The 22,378-nt window shown below is 38.3% G+C and overlaps 1 protein-coding gene across 1 annotated transcript; it reads left to right on the forward strand.

Annotated features, from left to right (window-relative positions):
• Window positions 1–385: 385 nt before the first annotated feature.
• LOC147607068 (endoglucanase 25-like) lies at window positions 386–6,920 on the forward strand. The gene is made up of 6 exons (XM_086790910.1): window positions 386–1,492; window positions 2,312–2,607; window positions 3,507–3,956; window positions 4,562–4,697; window positions 4,775–4,947; window positions 6,111–6,920. Exons 1-6 carry the CDS (start codon window positions 1,126–1,128, stop codon window positions 6,510–6,512), a joined length of 1,824 nt encoding a protein of 607 aa, XP_086647036.1. The 5' UTR covers window positions 386–1,125; the 3' UTR covers window positions 6,513–6,920.
• The last annotated feature ends 15,458 nt before the right edge of the window (window positions 6,921–22,378 follow it).

Here is a 22,378-nt window from a genome sequence, read left to right on the forward strand (position 1 = left end):
TCAGAAAATAACCGTCCTTTAGTGTAATTTTCACGGCTCAAATTGGAAAAAAACCCGTTATAATTTTACCTAGCTTTGGATTTCAAGATTGTAGTTATAAAACCGGTTAACCTATGCAATTTTTTTTTCCAATATAAATTGAGGGTGATTTTGTTTCCAACTTGTTAGAAAAAAAGGTTTATTGCGTGTGTAGTGAAGTGGTAGGTCATTGTAGAAGAAATTTAAAAGTGCATAAAGGGGCAGTAGTAGAATCCATGGAAGTCAATGAAGGATGTGGGTTGTGACAAAAACTTGTGAGGAATGTGGAGCACACAGGAGGAAAGGGGGGGATGCGTGAGGGCAACAGAGGGGCAGCTTCAAAATGGACTACTGACTTACCTTGGGGTGGGGAGGAAGCGACCATGGGAAACGTGCAAGGTGGGCGAGGAGAGAGGCTGCTGGCCGGGTTTCAACAAGCTGCATGCAGGAGGCTCTTGTCCAAATCGAAATTAGCTGGCGATCTGTATAATCGAGCTGTTGGAGCGCGTGATCCTGTTATATTATAGCTTTACGACCACCCATCGCGTCTCTGTGTTTAGCGCACCGGCTACGACCCGTCAACCCGCACACGTCGTGTTTGCCGGCTTCTGTGTAGCATCTCGATGGAGATGGTCAATGGCCTCCATACGTTAGTAGGTCATCGTCATTAGGGGCTCCACGATTTGACGCTATATTTGGCGCGGTATTACCCAGTGCCGGAATTTTGCACCGACCTCACCAGATTTTTGTTCCTGTCGAGATCTGAGTCTCGATCTCTGCTTAATGGTGCTTAATCAGTATATAGTGAGCTTCATTCTATGAAGAGCTTAATCGGGTGATCTCTCTAAGCACCTGCTTAATGGTGCTTCATCAGTAGTGACCTTCATTCTATGAAGAGCTTAATCGGGTCGTCTCTCTAAGCATTCTGCTTAATGGTGCTTAATCATTCAGTAGTGCACTTCATTCTATGAAGAGCTTCATCGGGTCCTCTCTCTGATTAAACCAAGGATATAGATGAGAGCATAATTTGTGGTTGTGGCTTGAGATCCCAAGCATTCTGATTAAAAGCTTTCAATTGGTTTAAGAGTTTGATTAATCAAATTCCAAATGCATGCTCACGATGCTTGGGGAGGGTCCTTTGATGTATCAATGGACTCGGCAACAGATGATGATAGGAGCAGAAACTTGGATCTGGATAGGGCCTCGTTAGCAAGGCTAGACGAGACGCAGCAGAGCTGGCTTTTGGGGCCTTCTGATCAGAAGAAGAAGAATCAACATGTGGACTTGGGTTGCGTTGTGTGCAGTAGAAAGCTCTTAAAATACATAGGGTGGACTCTGCTGGCCGCAATCTTGTTTACAGGTTTCATAGTGATGATAGTAAAGCTGATCCCTCGTCACCACCCGCCTCCCCCTCCTGAAGACAACTACACGCAGGCTCTCCACAAGGCGCTCCTCTTCTTCAATGCACAAAAATGTAAGCAGCTGCCATTTTTTATCCAATTATGTCATAGAGAACATGATTTGGTTAAAACCCTTAATTACATTCAATTAGTTTATAATTCTCACTTCTCTAGATTTGATTCAAGTTCTTTGATTAGTTTGATGGTCCAATTCTCTTGCAGAAGTTTGATTTTTGAGATGTTAATTTTGGATTAGTTTAATGATCCACCAATACTCTTAGAGAAGACTGATTTATGAGATGTTAATTTTGATTAGTTTATTGATCCTATACTCTTAGAAAATATTGATTTATGAGATGTTAATTTTGATTAGTTTATTGATCATATACTCTTAGAGAAGACTGATTTATGAGATGTTAATTTTGATTAGTTTAATGATCCACCAATACTCGTAGAGAACACTGATTTATGAGATGTTAATTTCGATTAGTTTGATGGTCCAATACTCTTAGAGAAGATTGATTTATGAGATGTTAATTGTGATTAGTTTAATGATTCACCAATACTCTTAGAGAAGACTGATTTATGGGATGTTAATTTTGATTAGTTTAATGATCCAATACTCTTAGAGAAGATTGATTTATAAGATGTTAATTTAGATTACAATTAGTTTGCGAGTTGAAAAAACCATAAGAATTGCCCAATCCAAATTCCATGTGAACTGGTGTTGTATAAATTAGCAAGGATCAGGACCCATTAGTGTTTAAATTAGCAAGGATCAGGACCCATTAGTGCTGCATTGATTTAATTAAGATTAAGACGAGTCAAACACGTGATTATTATAGATAACAACATGTGCGAGCTAAACTGAATCTTTACATCGTGTGGTCCAGCTGGAGTTTTAACGAAAAGCAACAACATATCGTGGCGTGCAAGCTCGGCGATTCACGATGGGGAGCCGACAGCTGATTTGGCAGGGGGCTACTACGATGCAGGAGACAACATAAAGTTTGGCTTTCCAGGGGCTTTTACAATCACCATTCTAAGCTGGAGTGTGATCGAATACAGCGCAAAGTATGAAGCCATAGGGGAGTTGAGCCACGTCAAAGATCTCATCAAATGGGGGACGGATTACATCCTCAAAACCTTCAACAAGACAGCGAACAGCATCACCCAAGTTTATGCACAGGTCAGGAAGATTAATTAACCTAATCCCATTGTACAGTACAGAGTATAATTAATCCTGTCCTAGTTTACATGTAAATCTAGTCGTTTCATGTAGAAAGCGAGCGATTTCGTGATTATAGCACTCTTAATTAATGCTAATTGAGATCTAATCTGATTGCAAGTCGACGATTGTTGGGTTTGCGTCGAATTAGACAGCCATGACATGGAATTTTAGAAAACTCTGTGCCATGCATCCAACAGCTCAATTTACCGGAATTTTTTAGTGAAAATATTTGAGATGAAGTTGTAATTGAACAATCTATTGTTCGAAAACTACACTGATCTTCATGTAGTAGAGCAAAAGAAAGATTAAGTGTAAAACACACGGATGCAATGGATGGTTGGGATTTGATCAGAGCTGGAATCGCCACTAGGGTACGCATCTGAATGAGATCTGCCAAATTATAGAATGATCTAGCTGTGATAAAACAAAGGAGATTAAAAGCTGATTGAATGATGTAGAGATCAAAAATCGGAATTAGAGGCTGTATACTAATGCAGTAGCGAGTTGTTGCGGTATAAGGCGCACGGAAGATTACAGTAATTGAATGATTTTTTGAGAAAAGAATGAAATTCGAATGATGTAGCGACATATCACAGATATTAAAGGTTAATTGGAGTTAAAAGGCTAATGACGTCGTGGTTTAGGGAGATTAAACGCTAATTAACGACGGTTGAGATTGAAAGATTACTTACTGAAAGGCTAATGACGCGGTGGTTTAGGGAGATTAAAGGCTAATGGAATAATGATTAACGAGCTTTGAGATTCAAGGCTGATTGAACGATTAACATTGAGATTAAGGACGTTGATAGAATGATGAAGTGAATAAGCACCTGGTTGATGTTAATTTGTGATCATAGGTTGGAGTGGGTAGCACCAGCGACAACAACGATCACAGCTGCTGGGAGAGGCCGGAGGACATGGACTACGACAGGCCAGTGGCCACGTGTGGGCAGTGCTCGGACCTGGCGGCTGAGATGGCGGCGGCGCTGGCAGCGGCGTCGATCGTGTTCAAGGATGAGAGGCAATATGCGCAGGAGCTTCTACACGGGGCCGAGGTCGCCTACCACTTTGCGAGGGGGCCGCGTGGGAGGTACAGCGTGCAAGTGCAGGATGCCTCGCATTTCTACAACTCGTCGGGCTACTGGGACGAGTATGTTTGGAGCAGCGCCTGGCTCTACTACGCCTCCGGCAACGCCACCTACCTCAGCCTCGCCACCAACCTCGAGCTTGCTAATCACGCCCGCGGCGTCGATGGCTCCCTCGACACCCGCGTCTTCAGCTGGGACAACAAACTCCCCGGCGCTCAGGTAAAATTCTCACATTAATAATCAAATTTAAACTTTGATCTAAGTAATCTCACTTTATAAAAAATTTAAAAAAGGATAGTATCATTTATTATTATTTAATCTCACATTTATAAGGATAGTATTATTTATTTATCATTTAATATTATTTAGTATTTATTTATCTATTATTTAATCTCACATTTCTAAGGATAGTATTATTTTCTCACCTGAATTCATCCCTCAATGGACAATGCTTTCTTTGTTCACACAAAACCTACAAATAAGTTTTTTTTTTTAAGCTAAGAGAGACCTACTTTATTAAATAAATGCCTCCAAATTACCTACAATTTCTATAATCTTCACCATTGTGAGCACTGTAGTTACAATTCAGCATGAAAATAGCAAATCCAAAAAGAAAGACAACTTGTGAAATTTTGAATATTTAATAATAATTATTCAAATATATTTACGTTTATATCTGATTACATAAACATTAATTCCAAAGGAGATTGAAGTTGAGTCTCTAAAGAAAACAGTGCTTGCATGCTATAAGGTTGAATTTAAAAATAGAGTTTCCCATCTTGTCATTTGGTTGGATGAGTGCTAACGTTGCACGTTTGTTGCAGGTGATTTTAACCAGACTTCGCATCATGATGAACCCAGGCTATCCTTACGAGGATGTTCTACGGCTCTATAACAACCAAACAGACATCGCGATGTGCTCATATTTACCTCAATTCCAGGCTTACAACGTGACGAAAGGTAGGCCTTTTGGTTTGAGAGAATGCCCTCCGAGGTTCGAGCTAGAAAAAGTTGAAAGTAGTGGGGCATCTGTGTAGGTGGACTAGTGCAATTAAATCATGGACGACCTGCACCACTGCAATACAATGCGGCTGCAGCATTTCTGTCCGCTCTCTATGCCGATTACCTCAGCTCTACTGACGTTCCTGGATGGAATTGCGGACCCACTTTCTTACAATCTGTCACCCTCCGTGACTTCTCTAGGTCTCAGGTATATCCTTTCCACAATTTGGGTTTCTTTTTTTAGTTTGCCAAAAATGATCGGTTTAGGCCTGTTCACACCACCCACATAGTTGCCCACCAATGGCCTTGCTCTACCACTGCCACTGGTGGGGGTTTGGGTCCACGTGAGAAGGAATTGTTGGACTACATTTAATATAAGAAAAATGAACTTTATTTTGAATTATCAAGTAGCCATTGGCTAGGACCTTCAAAAGCTATTAAAAACCTGAACATTGGGATGGTGGTAGATCTAACCAGCCAGTTTTCGTGGGGTTCTATCTACCATTGGAGGGCAGCCAGTCGTTTGCATTTTGGTGGTGTGAACTGAATGGAGGGCAACCAGCTACCCTCCAGCCTCCCACCAGCCTATTGGCATGAATAGCTCCTTATATATGTAAACACAACTCAAATACCCTACTCCGGCTACATGGATGCACAACACTGTAGCGAGCAAGATTCAAACTTGTGTCAACTCATTGCGACTTTGATCCTTTAACCGCTCCAATACACACCTGTTGGCTATAACTTGGATTTCAAAACTTAATTATTTTCCAAATATAAAAAATAATTTATACTATAATAGTAAGCGTAGTAGTAAAACTTGATCGAGAATAATATTTTAAATACTATAGTAATAGGATAATCAAAGAGATACATCAATAACCTAGCCTAAGGGAGAAAAAAACATTTTTTTCTTCTTTGGTTGCTCTTTGATATAACAACTATTAGAAGTCCAATAATTTTGCTTAATGCATGGAAATTGTTTGTATTCACCGAGAACAATGATTCTTGCTTAATGCATGGAAATTGTTTGTATTCACCGAGAACAATGATTCTTGCAAAAAAACAAAAAACAAAAAAACAAAAGAAAAAGATTTTGCAAGTGTATCATGATGCATTACTGTTGGAGTGGGAATATCTCAATTTTTTTCTTATTAATACGTGGTGTTTAATATTTTAAGCTTGAGATAATAAGACGTGTGAGCAATTTTCAAAGTGTGTGTGTGTGTGTGTGTTTTCTCAAAATGTGTGTGTGTGTGTGTGTGTGTGTGTGTGTGTTTTCAAAAAGTGTGTGTGTGTGTGTGTGTTTTTTCAAAAAGTGTGTGTGTTGTGGTTTTTTTCGTTATTTTGACCTTTGGTTTTGTGATGCAGATCGATTACATACTAGGCGACAACCCCAACAAGATGAGCTACGTGGTGGGCTACGGGAAGCGCTACCCGACGCACGTGCACCACAGGGGGGCGTCCATACCAAGCAACGTGGGGTCGAGGGGATGCACGACGGCGGACAAGTATAGAGACACCAAGTCGCCCAATCCACACGTGATAGTGGGAGCTATGGTGGGCGGGCCGGATGCCCAGGACCGCTTTGCGGACGTGCGGACCAATTACAACTTCACGGAACCCACCATTGCCGGCAACGCCCTTCTGGCCGCCGCCCTCATCTCCCTTTCCGGCGGCGACACCGGCACCATCGACTCCAACACCCTCTTCTCCGCCATCCCCCCCTTGTTCCCCCCGGCGCCTCCTCCCCCAGCCCCTTGGAAACCTTAATATTTTCTCATCCCTCATATTATTTACTCCTCCTCCTCCTCCTCCTCCTCCTCCTCCTCCCTCTCTCTCTCTCTCTCTCTCTCTCTCTCTCTCTCTCTCACACACACACACACCCCTTCCCCCCCTCCCTCTCACAATGTGAGATCTTCGTGTGGCTTACCACCCCCTCCTCCCCCCCACCACCACCACTTATGCATTTCTACTACTTCCTTCACCCCCCTCCAAATCAAGCAAAATGTGATTCCATGCTCAAAATCACATTTTCTTCGAACATGGCCATCCATCTAGATTGTACTCTTTTAATCTTGTACCTCCATAATTAGTGCTCGTTGTTGAGAACATCACTTTTCTTAAGAATGATTTTGTAAACATCAGTATAAATTTGTTGTGTTCAGTTGGAACTCAAAAGTGTGTTACAATCATAATAAGCTCTCGATATTCATTTTTGCTATACACACAAAACCCCCCTCCCCCTTTCCTTGCAAGCCACACATTGTGATAGAGCTTATTTTTTTCTTTGGAAATGTTTTAAAATATTAGTTTTAAGAAACAATTTTACACTTTGCCATAGAACCAGAGCCGTATATATAGTCTTTATAGACTCTATATGTTTATTTGGTTATAGTAAGTGACAACACAAAAGTGTATGCCAAGGGGTGATATAGGCACGTTTTCCACACACACCCACACAAACATGGGTAGAACTCATGTAAATCTTACGACAATCTAGTTTGAAATGCTAAAACCATACATTTATAGGTAATGATCATTAGATATACCTTCTTATATTGCATACAAGCTCGATTTATGGCAATTCTTTTAACATTCGTGTGGTGAAGAGGAGTTAGGTCACCAATTTTATATATCCATTTCCTTATGGATTTGATTTGAGATCACATGATATACAAGTTAAACCTTGACAACATGATATGAAAACTTATTACATTTTTTTTGGAGTAAAGTTCTTTGGTACAGCATCTTTCAAATTCATTTCTCAAAAGGTCATCTACAATAAAGCAGAACATGACATGAAGGAAATGCATGGATTCTTAAATCACAATAAGCATATACAATAATGTATCACGAGAGATAAATATTAGATAAAGTCCTATGTAGCCACTTAAACCAAATGATTTTGGTGGATTTTGAGAAATTTTGATGAAACGTTAAACTTCATAAAATAGTTAATGGGTGAAAAACTAACCCCCCTCTTCCTTTATGATGATTTTGGTGGATTTTGAGAAATTTTGATGAAACGTTAAACTTCATAATCCACCAAATGATTTTGGTGGATTTTGAGAAATTTTGATGAAACGTTAAACTTCATAAAATAGTTCATGGGTGAAAAACTAACCCCCCTCTTCCTTTATGATGATCATGGATCAAATTTATAAGATTCATGCCTTCTGTAGCACCACCTAGCTTGTGAAGGTGGGGCCCATATCACATGAACAAAACTTCATGTATGAAATCTAAAACTAAGGCATCTTGCAAATCCAATGTAAAATATGGAAAAGGGGAAAAAAGGATTGTCTCGACCCAGATACATCAAACTTTGAATAGTGCAAAATCTTTATTCCATGACCTTGGAGGAGTTCATATATCCCTCCTGGACAGGGATTTCATTAACGTCTTCACAATTTCGTGATCACGTTAACAAAACCTATTGTTAACATAAAAATTCTTGTGATCATAATGTATATTCACGGGCATTTTTTATGACCTGCAAAAACCTTCTCTGCCAGTAATCCCGCCGGGAAAATGTACATTTTCCGGCGGGCCCGCCGGGAAAACCCATTTTCCCGGCGGGCAAATTAAAAAAATAAAAAAAAATAAAAAAATAAAAAAATAAAAAAATCATGTTCACAGTCATTCTTACCATTTTTGCGCCTTCTGGACTCATTTATGATGTCAAAAGTTCAAAATTATTGGCACAAAAAAAGTTTTATATAATTTGCTGGCCTTAAGTTCAATTGACACACCAATTAAATCTAACTATACTTACATCAATTGACTCAATTGTCCATGACATCATTGCACTCAATTGAGCCCAATTGGACTCAATTACACTTGATTTACACTCAATTGATATTAATTAGGTGTCAATTGATGTCAATTGTGCCTAATTCGACGCAATTGAGCCCAATTTACACCAAATTTACAAAAATTGGGTGTAAACTAAGTATCAATTGAGTCGAATTGGACTCAATTGATAATAATTGGATGTTAATTGATATTAATTAAGCCCAATTGACTTCAATTGGGTGTTAATTTATTACAATTAATGTCAATTAAGCTCAATTGAGCTCAGTTGACATCAATTGGGTGTCAATTGAGCTCAGTTGACATCAATTGGGTGTCAATTGATATCAATTAAGCTCAATTGAGCTCAGTTGACATCAATTGGGTGTCAATTGATATCAATTGAGCTCAATTGGGCTCAATTGCACTCAATTGACACTCAATTGGGTGTTAATTGCATCCTATTGTGCTCAATTGAGCCCAATAGGATGCAATTAACATCAATCGGGTGTCAATTGATCACAATTGATATCAATTGGGCTCAATTGCACTCAATTGTGTGATCGATTGTGTGTCAATTAATGTCAATTGAGCCTAATATGATACAATTGAGCTCAATTCACGCCCAATTGGATGTAAATTGAGTGTCAATTGAGCCGAATTAGACTCAATTGATAGCAATTGGATGTTAATTGATATCAATTAATATCCAATTAACACAATTGAAGTCAATTAAGTCTAATTGACTTCAATTGGATAATTTGGATGTCAATTGAGCTCAATTGGACGTAAATGACATCAATTGGGGGTCAATTAACATCAATTGAACCTTATTGACATCAATTGGGTGCCAATTAACATCAATTGGACTCAATTGACATCAGTTAAGTTTCAATTGAGCCAAATTGGATGCAATTGACATCAATTGGGTGTCAATTGATTACAACTGAGCTGAATTGGGCTCAATTGCACTCAATTGATATTAATTGGGTGTCAGTTAAACCTAATTCCATGCAATTGAGCTCAATTGACATCAATTCACATCAATTGCTCTCAATTGATATTAATTGGGTATCAATCGATGTCAATTGAGCCTAATTCGATGCAATTGAGCTCAATTCACATCAGTTCATATCAATTGGGTGTCAATTGATGTCAATTGAGTAAAATTGAGTCTAATTGGGTGTCAATTGAGTCAAATTGAGTATAATTGGGTGTCAATTGATATCAATTGAGCCAAATTGAGTCTAATTGAGTCTAATTAGACTTAATTAAGCTAAATTGAGTCTAATTGGGTGTCAATTGATGTCAATTGAGTCAAATTGAGTCTAATTGGGTGTCAATGGAGCCTAATTGACATCAATTGGGTGTCAATTGATGTCAATTGAGCCGAATTGAAGCTAATTGTGTATCAATTGACACACAATTGATGTCAATTGGGCTCAATTGACATCAATTGGATTCAATTGACACACAATTGATGTCACATGGGCTCAATTGACATCAATTAATACCTAATTGATGTCAATTAATATCAATTGGGTGTCAATTAATTATAATTGATGCTAAATTGAATGAATTGAGTCCAATTGACATCAATTAAGTCTAATTGGATATTAATTGATCAATTGGACTCAATTGATATCAATTGACACCTAATTGGACTCAATTGACATCAATTGGACTCAAAAGGGTGTTAACTGATGTTAATTGAGCCCAATTGACATCAATTGGGTGTTAATTGAGCTCAATTGGACACAATTAACAATAATTGGGTATGAATTGAACTCAATTGACATCAATTAGGTGTCAATTGAGCCTAGTTACATCCAATTGAACTCAATTGACATCAATTGGACAAATTGCATCCAATTTAATTCAATTGACATCAATTAAGCCTAATTGCATCCAATTTAACCCAATTAGACTCAATTGAATCCAATTGGACTCAATTGACATCAGTTAGGTGTCAATTGAGCCTAATTGTATCTATTTGGACTTAATTGACATCAATTGGGTGTCAATTAAACCCAATTGGAGTCAATTGATATTAATTGGATGTTTATTGATATTAATTGAGTTTAATTGACATCAATTGGATGTTTATTGATGTCAATCGAGTCCAATTAGATGCAATTGGACTCAATTGGGTGTGAATTAGGCTCAATTAATATCAATTGGGCTCAATTGATATCAATTAGGTGTGAATTGATGTCAATTGAGCCCAATTCGATGCAATTGATATCACTTGGGTGTCAATTAGACTCAATTGGCACCCAATTGATGTCAATTGAGTCCAAGTGGATGTCAATTGATATCAATTGAGCCCAATTGATCAATTGATACCCAATTAGACTTAATTGATATCAATTTGACTCAATTAGGTGTTAATTGATATCAATTAGACTCAATTAGATACTAATTGATATTAATTAAGCTCAATTAGACTCAATTGACATCAATTAGGTGCTAATTGAGTGTAATTGATGTCCATTAAGCTCAATTTGGCTTAATTGACATCAATTGGGTATCAATTGACTACAATTGATGTCAATTGAGCTCAATTGACATCAATTGGGTGTTAATTAATGTCAATCGAGTCCAATTAATATAAATTAGGTATCAATTAAGCCAAATTGATATCAATTGGGTGTCAATTGAGCCCAATTGGGTGTAAATTGAACCTAATTGGACTCAATTAACATCAATTAGGTGTGAATTGATGTCAATTGACCCCACTTGGATGCAATTGATATCAATTTGGTGTCAATTGGACTCAATTGGCACCCAATTGATGTTAATTGAGTCCACTTGGATGTCAATTGATATCAATTGAGCCCAATTGATCAATTGACACCCAATTAGACTTAATTGATATCAATTTGACTCAATTGGATATTAATTGATGTCAATTGAACTCAATTGGATGTTAATTGATGTTAATTGAGTCTCAATTGACATCAATTGGGTGTCAATTGAGTGCAATTGATGTCAATTAAGCCCAATTTGGCTCAATTGAGTATTAATTGATGTCAATTGAACTCAATTGGATGTTAATTGATGTTAATTGAGTCTCAATTGACATCAATTGGGTGCCAATTGAGTGCAATTGATGTCAATTAAGCTCAATTTGGCTCAATTAACATCAATTGGGTATCAATTAACTACGATTGATGTCAATTGAGCTGAATTGATATCAATTGGGTGTTAATTGATGTTAATTGAGTTTAATTGACATCAATTGGGTGTTAATTGATGTCACTTGAGTCCAATTAGATGTAATTAGACTCAATTGGGTTTGAATTAGACTCAATTGATATCAATTGGGCTGAGTTAATTGGGTGTCAATTGAGCCCAATTGACATCAATTGGGTGTGAATTGAACGTGATTGGACTCAATTGACATTAATTAGGTGTGAATTGATGTCAATTGAGCCCAATTGGATGCAATGGATATCAATTGGGTGTCACTTGGACTCAATTGGCACCCAATTGATGTCAATTGAGTCCAATTGGATATCAATTGGTACCAATTGAGCCCAATTGATCAATTGACATCCAATTAGACTTAATTGATATCAATTTGACTCAATTAGGTATTAATTGATATCAATTAGACTTAATTAGGTATTAATTGATGTTAATTGAGTCTAATCAGACTCAATTGATATCAATTGGGTGCCAATTGAGTGTAATTAATATCAATTAAGCTCAATTCGGCTCAATTGGCATCAATTGGGTGTCAATTGACTACGATTGATGTCAATTGAGCTCAATTGACATCAATTGGGTATTAATTGATGTCAATTGAGTCCAATTAACATCAATTGGATGTCAATTGAGCCTAATTGACATCAATTGGGTGTGAATTGAACTGGATTAGACTCAATTGACATCAATTAGGTGTAAATTGATGTCAATTAAGCTCAATTGGATGCAATTGATATCAATTGGGTGTCACTTGGACTCAATTGGCACCCAATTGATGTCAATTAAGTCCAATTGGATGCAATTGATATCAATTGGGTGTCACTTGGACTCAATTGGCACCCAATTGATGTCAATTGAGTCCAATTGGATATCAATTGATATCAGTTGAGTCGAATTGATTAATTGACACCCAATTATACTTAATTGATATCAATTTGACTCAATTGGGTATTAGTTGATGTCAATTGGACTCAATTGGGTGTTAATTGATGTTAATTGAGGACTCAATTGACATCAATTGGGTACCAATTGAGTGCAATTGGTGTCAATTCGGCTCAATTGGCATCAATTGGATATCAATTGACTAGGATTGATGTCAATTGAGCTCAATTGACATCAATTGGGTGTTAATCGATGTCAATTGAGTCCAATTAAGCCCAGTTGTGTCCAATTGGGTGTCAATTGATTGAATCCAATTAAGTTCAATTAAGCCCAATTGAGTCCAATGGGGTGTCAATTGATGTCAATTGAGCCCAATCGATCAATTGACACCCAATTAGACTTAATTGATACCAATTAGACTCAATTGGATATTAATTGATGTCAATTAGACTCAATTGGAAGTATAATAAGATCTAATTGATGGTAATCGAGCTTAAGGTGATAAATTTAGAGATAACCTTTTTTGTACAAAGAATTTTGAACTTTTGACATCATAAATGAGTCCAGAAGGCCCAAAAATGGTAGGAATGACTGTGAACATGAATATATTTTGACCATTTTTTTTTAACTTTTTTTCCCGCCGGGAAAATGGATTTTCCCGACGGGCCCGCCGGGAAAACAAAAAGCCCGGCGGGCTTCGGCAGGTTACCAGGTCACTGGTAACCTGCTATTTTGAGAACATGAAAACATGTGAACATGTTAATAACATGTTCACAAGTGTTATTAACAAAAAAAATCTTGTAATCACGTGAATATAAAATCCCTGCTCCTGGATTATTTTGTCAAGAAGGCTTATTAACTGGCATGACTAGCCATATGTCTTCCCAACATCTCCCCATATCGTCTTGCATTGTACCTTCTTTTGGATGTCCCTTCACTTGCCTTTGCTTCCTTTTTTTAGATTTCAGAGAATCCCCTTGATCCTTGAGAGAGCCCCAAATGCTTTGTTCAACAATGGCACCTTGTACTTACTTAATTTAGAACCACGAATCTCTATATCATGTAGATAAGATGGCATGCATTTATTGATAACTTGACTTCTTGATTGTTTGCATCAAAATGCATTCACACTTACACACATGATTATCATTGTACCAAATCCCACAGGTAGTCAACTATGGCCATAAGATTAGGCATAAACCCCAATTTCCAAAATTCTCAAAGTGAAGTCAATGTTGGTCAAACTCTAAGATTTGTAAAAATGGAAGGTCTTTTAATAATCCCGTCATCCCCTCTTAACACCATTGAAGTGCAGAGGAACTAAGAATGGAAGTTATCTTTTTTCCAAAATTCTCAAAGTGAAGTCCATGCTAGTTAAACTCTAAGATTTACAAAAATTGAAGGTTCTTTAATAATCCCAAGTCATCCTCCCTTGATTTCATTGAAATGCATAGGAATGAAGAATGGAACTTGTATTTTTTCCCTCCAAAATATGCATTAAATTCCTTAGAAGAGTTGAGAGAATTCTTGTACATTCTCCTTGACTCTTTGAAAACTCTATTTCAACCCCTTGAACCAAGCCCACAAAATAGCTCTCAAAAAGTCTTTTTAAATAATAGATAGGAGCTTTCAAATATTTACTCGAAATTCTCTTTACGCTTTAGCAATTCATCCCACAAACAATTCTACAAAACTCTATGAATTCGACACATTCTGGTGGGAAAAGAAAAATTCAACTTATTTATTTTCCACATATCTAGACCAAGGGCAAGCGCCCTTCTTTCCACATGAGTGAGTGACATAGAGAGTGAGAGATCTCTCCTACTTCTACCTATGTTGTTGGAAGGCATGTTTTGTGTGTGTGATATATATATTTCCTTTATAGATTCTTGCCCCTCCTTGGGTATTGCATGAGTCACATGTCTTGAGTAGTGTTGGTTTGATGCCAACAATAGTTCCCCTTTGGCTTAAAGCTCGTTTCTTGTTTCAATTGGGCTTACAACCCAATTGACTACCCTCAACTCATAAATAGCAAAGTTGACTGGCATTAAGGCAAGGTTAAGCTGTTATAAGGGGCCTTCAAGAGTGCACATGATTAAAACGAGAATTAGAAAATGGAGCAATGGGAGGAAGACATATTAGAAAAAATGTTGGATTGTTTAACCCCTTAAAAATATGATCAAATATTTAGGTCCTATAAGATGCTCATAAGATGTCACTTTGAAAAACTAGAAAGCCACTTTTGATGTCACTTTTGAAAGCTAGAATGTCACCTTTAAAGTGTCACTATTACACGTGTAGCTTTAAAAACTAGAAAGTTGCTTTGGAAAGCTACCTTTCAGCTCCTCCCATAGCCTCCCTCCCTCCTCCCACAACCACCCTTCCCCCTCTCCTTAATCTCCTCCCATAGCCTCCCTTTCCCCTCACAAGTGCCTCTCCCAAAGCCCCCTTCACCTCTTCCAAGCCTCCATCTTCCCACATACACAACTATCCCATGCTCTCCATTCCTTCTCTCCCATTTTCCTCCCTTCTCTTAGATGTTTTTGTTGGGATAAAACACCTATATCTTCTCTCTCTTGATTCTTTTATCTATGTTGCTCTTCCTCTATTATCCACCACTAGCTTGTGTCTCTCTTTCTTACCTCCCATCGCCCTTCGTAGCACACCTTCTAGCTTTGTAGCAACCCTTTATCCATGCCTCAAAGCTCTTTAGCCACATCTCTAAGCTGCTTCACAGTAGGATTGGTTCAACATCCTTCTCAACTCTAATATCTCTTTGAAAGCTTCTCTTTCACATCTTGACACCCCTCTATCATCTCATTGCCTCTCTACAACCCTCTCATCTCTAACTTTTCAAAGTTTTGTAGCGCTTACTCACTCTCTCTCTCTCTCTCTTATATTTGTATGTTATGGCTCACTCTCTCTCTCTCTTATATTTGTATGTTATGGCTCACCCAACCCCCCTTGGAACACATCCAACAAGAAGATTACATGGTGAACCGCAACTGTCATGAGGATCTTTCCTTGGAACACATCCAACAAGAAGATTACATGGTGAACCGCAACTGTCATGAGGATCTTTCCTTGGAACACATCCAACAAGAAGATTATCCTTGAGGTCTCCAAGCTCTACAACTCCTTGAGAAGCGATTCCAGCATGCCTCTCGCGAGCGTTGTCACACCGCCATGTTGCACTACATGTACTCGTCCCTCCTCTCACCTCACTTCACTCACACACACTCACTAGCATGGATTAGAGAGCAATTAGCAAGAGGATTAGAAAGAGAAAGAATCTATTGCACAATGGGAGAGTTCTTTGTATTTATGAGAGAGATATTATATACATGGCCATAAGTGTTCACACTCACTTCAACTATGGCCGGTCGGGTACTTTAGGCTCGTAAGAGGCCTAATGCTATTACAATGACTACTCTAATAATATATCCATGAAGTACATCACTTGGTACTTCATCCTAACTTACTACCACATGCTCTTGAAGTAGAAATTACCATAAGTATTCCATCAAACCATTACGAGCACCCATCTAAGTTGTAGATTTGGACACCATTGCTTCATATCTTGAATGTATGACCTTTTGGTGTGTCTACCTTGACTCCTTGATATAAGATAATGGCAGTAGCTCTTGTAAGCCCTAGGAATGGGTTAACTTTCCCCCTTTCCTGATGCTGATTGCATCCTTGTGATCGCATTGAAGACCTTTATCCGGCGAGAATTGACAAGCTTTGTTGATGGCTTTTGAGATTAGCAAGAATTCCTAATGGGGGTGGTATGGGTTTTGCGAGTGATTGCATTTTTTATAATTTTGTGAGCATTTTTTTATTTTTATTTTTTGCTCACTTTGTTTTTGGCAATCATAAGCAAAGTTTCATGTTATTTGTGTTAGTTGTTGGGAATCTAAGAGATGGTAATGATGGGGGAGAAGAGAAGGAAGGATCCAAAGGAACATAGATAAAATCATCAAAACAAGATTGTGATTCTCAGTGAGTCCTCATCTTATTCATTGAAGCAACATTCATCGTTTTGAAGCATTTGGCCTTTGATGATGTTCATTTTTGTGGCAGGATTCTTATAAAATGTTGTTGAGTAGAGCCTGCTCCTACACGCTTCTTCCCGTGTGCTTTGTATGATTTTATGTATATTTAAGTGTTTGATGAAGTAGGTATACATGAAGTACGCGAAATGAGTCAAATAGACTCTTATTGAGCTACTGCTTGGTGAAGTAGCCACGTGTTGGTGAAGCATGAAAGAATTACGACAACTTGCGTGGCTAATATAGACATCTTCACGAAGGACTATAGATGAATGTGTTATGAATATTTAGGTTCGTTTGGAAAGGTTTACAATTTGAAAGAAAATTCCATGCGATGGGTTGTACTATTTACCAAGCTTTCGTCCACCATGCCCCCCCATCCAAAGATGTACCTGGAAAGTTGTCAATGTTGAGGCTTTAGTGCAAATTTCCTCCATGCATGAGTATGGATATGTACTCATAGAGAAACTTTGACATTAACGAAGCCAAAATAATAGTAAGCTATAAGCTTAACAAAAATGTATTGGCTATTAAAGATCGTTGGGAGTTTCTTGTGATATTCTACCATTTTTAGGTAGGCTATTTTTGTGACTCCTTTTTGTTTTTGTCTTCTTTTTATTTTTATTTTTCTCTTTTTTAAAAAAAATTATTTTATTTTTTGGTTTATTATTACCGCCTTACAAGTAACAGGTTCTTGTGGCTACTCTCTTTTTTGAGAGAATAGGTTCTTATGGCTGCCGCATTGTGCACTCATGCTTCTCATCTAGAGGGGTGAAAAGAGCATTGTGAGTTTGTCCTTGATGCACTCATAATTTTTTATTGCAGACGTGGAAATTGATTCGTGAATTTGTGATTCAATTGTTGTCGAGGCGATAGGGACAGCTTCTGGTTAGTTGCCATTAGTGTTGACGGAACACACAAGCTCTTGTCTATGTGTTGTATGCACGAGAGAGTTGAGCGGCTTGTTTTGGTGTTGCTTGGGCCTCCATTCTTGTCGAACTTTAGCTTCTGGGGTTGAAGGTGTTGGTGAAGCATTCTGCCCTTTGTTTATGATGGAATTTCCATCATAATATCCTTATTCTTAAAGCACGTGCATAGGCACCCATTTTTTTGAACATTAGGATTTAATGATTGATGCCTTTCAGGATTCATTCTTTAAGTAGGCTTGGGGCCCTTCTTGATGTGCTTGGGAATCCAAGCGTTGGTATTACCTTGGTAGTACTCTTGTGCTTGCAGTAATCTGTTTGGTACCCACACTTATTGAGTGGTTGGAGTTCTTTGAGGAACTCGCATTGGCATTTGTGGATGACGTTGTGGATTACTTTTATTCTTCCTTGTCCTTTGAGTTTTGCATTGAGGAAGGTGCTTTGATTGTCAAGATACCCAAATTGGGTTGGCACCTTTGTAGTAGCCCTGAGCTACAAAAGAAGTTTTTCTACCCACATTTTGATACCATTAAGATATCGTGATCTTGGTTGTCGTGGTGGTGGGGTTTTCTTTATGGATGAAGTGGAAGGTTTGGGGCCCTTCTTCACATTGGTTGGCATCATTGAGGTTGTAGGTTTGAGGCTCATGGGTTTTGTTGACGATGAGACTTGAGTTACTTGTGGAGTGGTGGCTCTACTGATGTTGAGACTTTTAAGCGTGCAGCCATCTCCTTTGGTCAGTTTGGTCTATGAGGAGTTGTCGAGGTTGAGGCTTTTCCTTTGAGTTCCTTTTTAGAGATAGATAGTTGCGCTTGGGGAACTTCTTCAAGAATAGCTATTGATTGCGAGGTTTTGGCAAGCTTTCGAGGAAGAGGCTTGTACCTTTTTGTGTTCAACATAATAGAAATCCATTAGGGTTGGATTCTCTTCCGTGCAGTATGGTATTGTCAACTTTGTGTCATTAACCATCATGATTATCCTATTGCTAGCAAAGCACAGTGATGCTTGGGCAAAAATAGTCCATTTATGCCCCAAGATCAAATCTGCTTTTAACACATACTTAACCACAAAAAACTTACACGTAAGGGGGTTAGATTCTATATACATTGTATGTTTAAAGTACCCCAAACATGGCATGTTTATATCCTCTGTGAATGGAATTTTCTATGGATGAGCTTTTATTTTTAGTTGACCTAACAAATCCCATAACTCGAGGGTCATGAGATTGTGTTCTCGTTGTGGATAAAGCTCTACTTGGAGTGTGGTGATTTTATTGTAAAGTTCAAATCTAGCCATAACTCTTGGGATATTCTAAGTAAGGTAGGTTGGAAGTTCCAACTCCTCCAAGGTCTCTTCCTCCTATAATAGCAATTTCACAGTGCCTGCAGGAGTGTTCAACATATCATTGTATTCATCAATTGAATACAATGAGTCACATACCCAAGTTCAACCAAGGATGACATCATACTCAAGGGGATCTAGGGTAGCATGGAATCTAAATTCCACATTTCCATCGATTGTTTGAGTAGCATAGTTAAAGCAACCTAGAACTTCAATGTTTTGTCCATTGGCACCTCTTGCAAGACCATTGCCTTTCGAGATGATTTTAGGTTGTCCAATGACACCCAAGTGTCTATTGTCATGATGTTACCGGTGTGTCTAACTTGACTCCTTGATATAAGATAATGGTAGTAGCTCTTCTTAACCACCCTAGGAATGGGTTAACATTGTAGCACTTATTTATGGTCTTCTAGCATCCCTTTTCCTTCTCTTCTCACACTTCTTTTCCATCTCTAAACCACCAAAGTTGCACAATGGCCTCTAATATCCCTTTTCCTTCCTCTTTCCTTCTCTAACACTTCTTCTCCATCTCTACACCACCAAAATGTGCACAGGGGCCTCTAATAGCCCTTCTCCTTCTCCAACATTTCTTTTCCATCTCTACATCAAAACTTACACAATGGCCTCTAGTATCCCTTTTTGCTTCTTTGACACTTATTTTCCATCTCTACACCATAAAAATTGTCACAATGGCCTCTAGTATCTCTTCTCTAACACATGTTTTCATCTCTACACCACAAAAATTGGCACAATCTGAAAAAATGCAGGGAGAAAGAGAGCTTAAGCTCTTGCAAGCACACACACACACACACAAATCCTAGAAGATAACACACAAGATGAGAGGCTAAAAATTATTCTTCTTCTTCTCATAACAAAAGGTTTCTACAAAAAGATAAACAAAAAGATAAGAGAAATACAACATAAGTACTAAAGTAATATGTACATGATGCGGTCCATAATGTGAACAGGCTAAGTGAGTGAGCTAGCAAGATAAGTATGCCATAACTCAATGGCGGACTAGTAGCTAGTGTAGTCCAACTATAGAATCACTAGCGAAGATCTATGATGTCAGCATCCTACCAAGCACGCTAGTGATGTAAGTGGCAGAAACAGTCACCCAGGGATATTATAAGTGTCAGCTCGTGTTGAGCTTGACATCTCAACACTCCCCCTCATGCTGTTGCGGAGTGTATCTACATTTAAATTATCTCGTGTTGAGCTTGACATCTCAACACTCCCCCTCATGCTGTTGCGGAGTGTATCTACATTTAAATTATCTTTGAATGCCTTATATTATGGCCCGAGACCACATAGACATACTTCCACCTTATCATCATCATCAATAGAAACACCAATAGATGCAAGGGATTCCACAACATCTTGTCTGCAACACAAACTTACCAAAAATAGCACTCTTGTTTGTCCTGCACAAACTGTTGTATTCTCAGCATAGCGGTACTATATTGCACCCACACTGTCACAACACGTGACCTCAACTTGCATACATACATCCAATAACACCGGTAAGACATCTTTGCAGTACACACAATGTCTGCACAACCAAATGCCCCTAGGACTCATGTTCTATTTATAGAAGAGGGAAGATCTAACTAAAGCTAACCGAATTCTAGAATTTTTCAGATTCAGTTTGGTTGAATTTGGACTAGATTTGGATCTAGTTTGGTTACTTTTTGATTCGGTTTGGTTCCATTTTGATTTGGTTCGGTTCAAGAGAGAGGAGAGATAAAAATATCACATTATTTTTGAGTTTAAAACTCATTCAAGCATGTGAAGCATGCACCTCATTTAAGGGACTCCCCTTCCTTACATATGTGTCAAAATGGAATCATTATACCCAAAATATCTCATATTTTTGATATTACTCATAGTTTCTTACTAATAAACCTTGTACATAGTCAACTCTTCATCTTATGTGAGTATTTACTCATTTTTGGGTATCTTCTTTTACAAAATTGGATTTATCTCCTCCCCACACATGGATTGATCCTAGTGGCCCACAGGAACCTTAATTGGACCATAATCTAAAATTTCTGAAAATCTAGACCCTGAGGCTAAGGTCCTTTATACTCATTTTCAATTAATTCCAACTGCACATTCGAAAGTTCTTTTTGAATTTCTGTTTCAGGGGAATTCATTTTAATAAGATGAGATATTTTTCTATCCAAAAATATTCAAAATCTGAATATTCTCTCTCTAGAATATTTTCTCTCTCTATGCCAAAACAGGCAGAGACAAGATCTCTTATATTTCTGAAGAGGGAATTGATTACAGGGGAATATGCTGGACATTTTGAGAGGCTGGGGAGGAATCTTACATTCTCTCCCACTTGAAAAACACGAGATGTCCTCATCTCGCAAACTTGGGATAATTTCGCAAGATGCACGAATATGAGACTTAGAGAAAAAAATTAATTAAGATTAACCACCAAGAAAAGTCTCAAAGAGAGCAAGATTCAAGACAAGAACAAGATTTCAACTTTATTCATTCTTGGAACATATACAGTAAAGATAGAAGAACTCTTTACACTTCCATAAGCCCGTCCATCATATGGTCACAAAAGCAGCACTCACAAGCTGCGCACGTATAAGGTAACTCATCTATGGGAATAATTCGGCTGGTTATTGCCGCACCTACCTTAGTGGTATGAGGTGATCTAACAAAAGGACCTCTGAGAGGCAAGCCAAAAACGGGGTAAAGGCATATCTTCTGATGAGGAAGAAAACACGCCAGTAAGAAGACCCGCTCAGAAAACCCAATATGCCTTGATCTCATCACGCAATAGTATCGGGGACCCAAACCCAAAGCTTCAATAACCATAGCCAAGCGGACATTGTTACGAAAGTGCTGCTGACCCCAGGGTGTTACCCTAGTTATGTCTTGATAGGTCCGCCATTTGGTCTGAGCTACAAAAGTTCCCAAGTGAGGGAAAAGTGAGCGCTCATACAGTTCTATAAAATCCTTCTTCACAGACTCGCTTGCGTCTTGAAGGTGAGAAATCATCATGGATAAAACCAATTCTTGCTGCCAAGCCATGAAGGAGATTAAGAAGAAAGTAGATCGATGGAAGTAAGATTACTGCGAGCGGCAAGTAAAAGTTACGACTTATATAAAGGAAGGAGCTAGCGTAACTTAGAAGCCAATTGTATCTTGCCACTGGAGTTTTACCGTCTTTCCATGATTTGGTTTTGGCACATTTTTCTATAGAAGGCATTAAGAATTTTGAGATGAGGAGATAAAAGAAGTTCGTAGGCTAAGTCACCTACTTTCTTTGGTCCACAATATCTGGGGGATATTTACTTATACTCCCCAAGAGATAAAGAACTTATTTTGGTCCATACTCAATGAAGACCATATCTGCTTCTTTGAATTCTCTGACTGTCCTCTTCTCATCTGTATACTGTTTCTGTCGATC

This window comes from Cibotium barometz, chromosome 56 (genome assembly GCF_041138505.1).
Source record: "Cibotium barometz isolate CiBa-2024 chromosome 56, ASM4113850v1, whole genome shotgun sequence".
In the NCBI taxonomy this organism is placed as follows: domain Eukaryota; kingdom Viridiplantae; phylum Streptophyta; class Polypodiopsida; order Cyatheales; family Cibotiaceae; genus Cibotium; species Cibotium barometz.